Raw genomic sequence first — 6,456 nt, 5'->3', positions numbered from 1 at the left:
AATATATAATGTTTTATAATGAATGTGAAGCTTTCTGTACAGACCTGACATGACTTGTTGTGATTTCGTACTTTATAAATTAACTGTATTTCATAATACCTGAATTTTGTATTTAAAGCATATTTAGATTTAAACATCCATATTTAACCATACTTCATATTTCAGGTGTAGATTTAGTGTTAAAGCACAAGGTTCTGTAACCTCTGCACATTTTGTTTCTTGATGCACATCAGTCCGAGAACTCGGGTCAGAACCAACTGCTTTAATGGTTGAAATAAATACTTGTTTACATGAAACATCCGATGAGAAGTTCTGGTAAATAGTGTAAAACCCATCACACACACTCACAGCAGCTTTTAACACTTAAGATTTCACACTTAGCAAAAATAAAGTCGTTTTAATCTCACGTCAGAAATCCATCCTCACTGGGTCACAGAACCGACTCCAGATCAGGACCACCAGGACCATCAGGGTCAGAGTCCTTGCTTCTTACAAGGTCTAGGTCCCATCCAGCACGACCCGGAACCCTGCAGAGCTGGTTTCAGAGACCTGCTGCAGTCCAACAGTTCTGCTCTGACAGAACCAGGCGGTCCTCTTTGGTGGATCACAGAACAACGGAGCTGCCTGGAGGTTTCCTGGACTAAGTGACAGAGTTGACCGGGGGCAGAGTCCGAGGAGACGAGCGCTCCCTGAGAGCCTGGGTCAGCAGAGTGCAGCCGTCAGAAACCGCACACGCAGAGTTCCTCAGGCGCTCCCGGTACTCTGCTATCTTGGAGCTGCTGTCGGGATGCTGGGCCACGTCCCGGAGCCCCTGAGTCAGGAGGACACAGGCAGAGACCACGCTCATCGCCCCTCCTAACACTGCAGTCTGGACCCCCTTTCCTTCAGTTGAGACACTTGCAGGTCTTCCCAGGAACTGCGGCTCTGTGGCGAAGCCAACCAGGGCGCTGACGGCCTGGACCAGAGCGGCGCTGAAGAGGACGCAGCGGGATCTGGTCAGCTCGCTGGGTTGGGTCTTCACCTCTCTGACGCAGGCCAGGAAGGCGGTCCCGCTGGTGCTGATGCTCTTCACGCTCAGCTTGAACTGCTCCTTGGCAAACCGGTCCCTGGACCCGTCGCTGGCCAGCAGCGAGATGTCCGACAGGGTCTTCAGGTTGGTGGAGATGTTCTGAGACAGCTCCAGGAGCAGCTGGGGGGTGAGGTCGGACAGAGGCGACGCTCGGAGGACTGCGCAGTTCTGCTCCACCTCGTGTCGGCATCGGGTGACCTTGTAGCGGTCCACCAGGCCCGGCAGGCAGGGCTGAGAGCCTGGGCTCTCCACTGCCGCCAGGTAGGCGGCGTGGGCCGAGCACTCGGTCAGGGAGACCACGAGGTCCGCCATCTCCAGCAGGCGGTCCCCCACCTCGGTGAAGCGGCCCATGTTGAGCTGACTCTGGATGTCGTGGGTCAGAATGGAGAGCTCTTTGGTCCGAGCGATGACCGTGTCGCGGCACTGGTCGAAGGTGTCAGCCAGCGCCACGCCTTCGGACGTCAGCACTGGTCTGGTCTCGCTGGACAGCAGCAGGAGGTCCGCCACCAGCTGGACTTTGGCCTTACAGGCGTCACAGATGGAGGAGAGTCTCTTCCTCTGCTGCAGACTGCTGCTGACCGGGCTGCTGGATCCCTCACCGGACGATTTCCCAGAACCACCACTCGCCATAATGTTGAGGGCGGTCCGGGGAGTGGGTCCAGCGGGTCCAGATTATCTGGGTCGTGGTGATGCTGCTCGCTGCATTCCCCTGCCTAACGGTTCAAACTCTTATAAATATAAAAACTCAAGTCTTCAAACATCAGTAATTAACTGTACATTAAGTGTTAACAGACAGAAAAGGCTGAAATAAATGTAAACATGTGGAGAACTCAGTTACTGCTCTGTCGTTATTGATCTTATAAATAAAGTTTTTACAATAATATGACATCATTCCCAGGTCATCCCTGGGTGAGCTGGTTTCAGAAACTTCTTCATGTAAATGCCCTGAAGAACACCAGAAGGTCTGAGACCTCTGCAGAACCACCAGGTTCTAGGAAAAGTCGGAGTCCAGAGTTCTAACCGGAACCAACCACACATTTCCAGCTGGATCACACAGTTCTATCAGTTCTCGATCAGGACAGGCCTGAAACTGGGCCGGGGTGTTCTGGTTCCCACAAACTCTGACCTTTGACCCGCCGGACTCCTCATGCTCGGAACACCCCCCGGGTGGTTCTGGTTCCCCTCCAGCACCATTACTTCACGGGTAACAGCCACAAGAAGCCCCTTCAGTCCGTTTTCAGCCTCTTCCTTCTGAGAGTGAGCCCGGGGTTCGGCAGCTGCTTCATGGTCCGGCTCAGCTCGGGACCGGAGATGGACCGGGATCCCCTCTCAGGTCCATATCACAGAAGGTTCTCTGTGAGTCCGGATCGCGCTCCCGGTCAGGACTATGAGGAAGGAGGGAGGGTGTGGTCCGCCGAACGGCTGCTGGACCGGGCAGAACCGCGGCGAACGCTTCCAGACGACCTTTTCTGCCGGAGGAGGTTCCGAACCGACTGATCCGGTTACCGGATCCAAACAGGCAGAACCGATCCGGAACAGAGCCGTTCGGGGATACGCTGCCGCTCCGGAATGAGACGCCGCTGTAGCGTCACATGAAACGTTAGCCTAGCATGCTAACGCGACCGGAAGCGTGGCCTTTCAAAATAAAAGCACAGCTGTTCCGAGTCCGAATCTTTAGGGAAAAATCTTGTTTCTGTTTGTCTGCAAACTATCAGAGGATATCCGAGGTTACAGAGAGGTCAAAGGTTAGAAACGAACTGTTACCGTCCCTCAGAAATCCTTAACAAATCAGTTCAATTTAGTTCTAAATGCAGAGATATAAGTTACAGCTTTTTTTAAAATCAAAATAAATACAAATTGTTTAAAAATCAGGTTCTTATGCTTTGTCCTTTTATTTGTCCATAACAAGTCAAGAGTTTATAAAAAGTGCATTGTGAGGAGAGACATTTTGTTAAAAAGGTCCAGCAAAAATCATAGGTTAAAGAAATAAAAACCCAGCCTTTGTCAGAGGTTAGAAGACACCCACGGCCAAAAAGGTGCCACAGTTTAAATGAACGATTTCTGTTTTATTTTGAAACGAATTGAAGCGTTTTGCACTTCCGGTTGGATTTCACGTCTCTGACGCTCCATAAAAACGTGCCCCTCGTGACCGGCTCCCTTCCAGCCAATCACAGCGCAACATCTGTAAAGATGGCGGCTGCCTCCAGGTGGTTGTATTTGCTGCTGCTGGGCTCGTGCTTGATTTGTGTTTTATCCGTAGATGAAGAAGAAAAAGCGAAGAAGAAGAAGAAGAAGGACATCAGAGACTACAATGACGCGGACATGGCTCGGCTCCTGGAGCAGTGGGAGGTCTGTGGAGCTCCTGGTTCTGCTGCTAACCTGGCTGTGTTCCGGTTATTTATTGTTCTGACTCCAGCCTGAGCAGCTTCACGTCGGTAGGGTCAGGTTATTAATCCAGAAGGAAATTCAAACATCTAGCAGCTACAGACACCTTCAGAAGTTAAGTAAACGATCAGGAAGATCAGGTGGACAGGAGGAGCAGGTGGACAGGAGGATGAGGTGGACGGGAGGAGCAGGTGGAGCAGGTGGACGGGAGGAGCAGGTGGACAGGAGGATGAGGTGGACGGGAGGAGCAGGAGGAGCAGGTGGACGGGAGGAGCAGGAGGATGAGGTGGACGGGAGGAGCAGGTGGACGGGAGGAGCAGGAGGACAGGAGGATGAGGTGGACGGGAGGAGCAGGTGGACGGGAGGAGCAGGAGGAGCAGGTGGACGGGAGGAGCAGGAGGAGCAGGTGGACAGGAGGAGCAGGAGGATGAGGAAGATCAGGTGGCCGGTCTCTGAGGTTGAGGTAGGTTGGGGTTTGGAGTCACAAAGAATGTTTCCTGCTTGTCTTTCAGAAAGATGACGACATCGAAGAAGGAGACCTTCCTGAGCACAGACGCTCTCCTCCACCCGTGGATTTCTCCAAGGTGGACCCGTCCAAACCAGAGGAGCTTCTGAAGATGTCCAAGAAAGGCCGGACCCTGATGGTGTTCGCTACGGTGTCAGGAAGTCCCACCGAGAAGGAGACGGAGGAGATCAGCGGCCTGTGGCAGAGCAGCCTCTTCAACGCCAACTACGACGTCCAGAGGTATGAGCTCAACCTGCTAGTTACTGATGGGTCGTTAACTCCACCTGCTAGTTACTGACGGGTAACTAAATTGATCTGACAGAAAACTAGTTGAGATTTATTATAAATTAAAAACTGACGCAGAGACGTTTCATCCCATCAATGATCCCGTTCGTCTCCGTTGAAGGACTCTGATTGGACCACTCGGTGGCGCTGTTGGCTCGAGGTTACTGTGCACGCAGACCAGATGCAGATTTATTTATTTTAAAAAACCTTTTTAACTTCAGTTTATATATCAGTTTTTATATTTTACGGTTTATTAATATTTTTAAAGGTGTTTGAAGAAATGAAGAAATGTTATTTCATTTAATCTGAATTATTTTAAAGACAGAACTGTTTGTTTTATACGTAAAATGATCGACAGAGTCTGTTACAGAAAGAACGGTTCAACACCTGCTGCACTCTGTCTCCGTCTCTGTCTCCATCTCTGTCTCTGTCTGTGTGTGTGTGTGTCTCTGTCTCTGTGTGTGTCTCTCTCTGTCTGTGTCTCTGTCTCCTCCAGGTTCGTGGTGGGTTCGAACCGGGTCATCTTCATGCTGCGGGACGGCAGTTTGGCGTGGGAGGTGCGAGACTTCCTGGTTGCTCAGGAACGCTGTGCGGACGTGACGGTGGAGGGCCAGGTGTTTCCAGGGAAGGCTGCCAACGGCGGCGGCGCCAAAACCAAGCAGCACAACGAGGCGGGAACCAAGAAGAAGAAGAAGAAGATGGAGAAAAGGCCCGACCTGCAGGGGAACACGGCTGCGCCTCGGAAACAGGAGCTGTGATGAACTACAGGAGGTTCTGGACGTGTTCTGATGGACTTCTACGTCCTGTCTCTTCCAGCCAATCAGTGAGGCTCTGCAGGATCACATGGACACGAATCAGTGGTTCTGTTGGGTCCGTTAAACCTGAGGACTTGATTCAGTCAGAAGACTAATTGTTAAAATCAGTGTTTGTAAAACCAATCATGGCTTATTATTATTGTTTGTTCCCCGAGTCCTGTTGGACCTGGAACGTGGTTCGTTCTGATCCAGTTTCTGAATACATTTCTGCCAAATACTGTTTTTCACTGAACATGAAAATAAACTTTTTAGCTTAATAATAAAACTGTCTTTGATGACTGAGGTTTGAATGTCCAGACCTGCAGACCTGCAGACGTGTCACTAATGACCAGGTTTCAGTGTTGGGACTCTACAGGTTCATTAGGGACCTGGGTTCCTGTGGTTCTGGTTCCAGCTGGGTCTGAGACCCAGCATGAAATTCAGCAGCAGCTGATCGTAAGATGTCAGAAACAGCTGTTTTTATAACGGTGGTGCAGCGGTTAGAGAGGTGGTCACAGGTCCTGTCCAGGTGTCCCCTGCCTCTCACAGTGACTGCTGGAGACAGGAGCCGGGAGGACAACGGATGGATAAGTTTCCTGAAGGAGGCAGGAATGTTGGTTTGTTTGTTTTGTTGAATTTAAAACAACTTTCTGGATGAAAAAGAAAATCCTGAAGGTCTAAATTCAGAACGCCGGCCTCCTGGCTGTGTGGCAGCAGTTCAAACAGGTCAGGCACTAGGACCATGCAGCCCCTCTCTGCAGCTACGTGCTGAGAGGAAGAGTGTACGGCAGTAAGGGAACATCCAGAACGTCGGCCGGTGTTGGTTGTGGTTCTAAGGTTCCTCACATGAGCGTTCAGCCAACATTACAGTTTTATAAGTTGGGAAGTTTCTAAACTTCACCTCTCAAACGTAGACTGCAACAGAAAATAAAAACCAGAAGTTTATTCTTTAAATCAAAGAGGCAACATCACGAGGCAAAGTTTCACCAGAAGACATTTTTATTGTACGGAGTTTACAAATTTACAGCCTGTCAGTCATTCTCTGCTCATATGAAGGGACAGAAAATTACAGCTCAAAACAAAATGTACAATAAATAAAGTAGAAAATAGATCTGGGCTGTAGGAACACATTCAACACATCACCTCCGAAACAAAGACCAGCTATTTCGGCAAAATAAAACATTTGGAAGAGTTTATTTCTGATTGGGCGGAGGGAGAGGGGGCGGGTAAAAGAGGATGGGTCAGGGTCTCAGGTAGGTGGGGTCAGGGTCACAGGTAGGTGGGGGTCAGGGTCACAGGTAGGTGGGGTCAGGGTCTCAGGGGGTGGGGGTCAGGGTCTCAGGTAGTTGGGCTCAGGGTCTCAGGTAGGTGGGGTCAGGGTCTCAGGTAGGTGGGGTCAGGGTCTCAGGTAGGTGGGG

General features: G+C 50.6%; 2 protein-coding genes across 2 annotated transcripts; one reads left to right on the top strand and one right to left on the bottom strand.

The window, feature by feature from the left end:
- Positions 1 to 242: 242 nt before the first annotated feature.
- tlnrd1 (talin rod domain containing 1) lies at positions 243 to 2,682 on the bottom strand. Its single transcript, XM_017442108.3, has one exon. The coding sequence runs from the start codon at positions 1,697 to 1,699 to the stop codon at positions 641 to 643; it is 1,059 nt and encodes a 352-aa protein (XP_017297597.1). The 5' UTR covers positions 1,700 to 2,682; the 3' UTR covers positions 243 to 640.
- A 537-nt stretch (positions 2,683 to 3,219) lies between these two features.
- On the top strand, positions 3,220 to 5,337 carry mesd (mesoderm development LRP chaperone). The gene is made up of 3 exons (XM_017442109.3): positions 3,220 to 3,418; positions 3,967 to 4,199; positions 4,741 to 5,337. The coding sequence occupies exons 1-3, from the start codon at positions 3,260 to 3,262 to the stop codon at positions 5,000 to 5,002; spliced, it is 654 nt and encodes a 217-aa protein (XP_017297598.1). The 5' UTR covers positions 3,220 to 3,259; the 3' UTR covers positions 5,003 to 5,337.
- The last annotated feature ends 1,119 nt before the right edge of the window (positions 5,338 to 6,456 follow it).

The sequence above is a fragment of the Kryptolebias marmoratus genome, linkage group LG15 (assembly GCF_001649575.2).
Source record: "Kryptolebias marmoratus isolate JLee-2015 linkage group LG15, ASM164957v2, whole genome shotgun sequence".
NCBI lineage: Eukaryota > Metazoa > Chordata > Actinopteri > Cyprinodontiformes > Rivulidae > Kryptolebias > Kryptolebias marmoratus.
The sequence above is the reverse complement of the archived record's forward strand: the minus strand, read 5'-3'. Positions and strand labels throughout refer to the sequence as shown.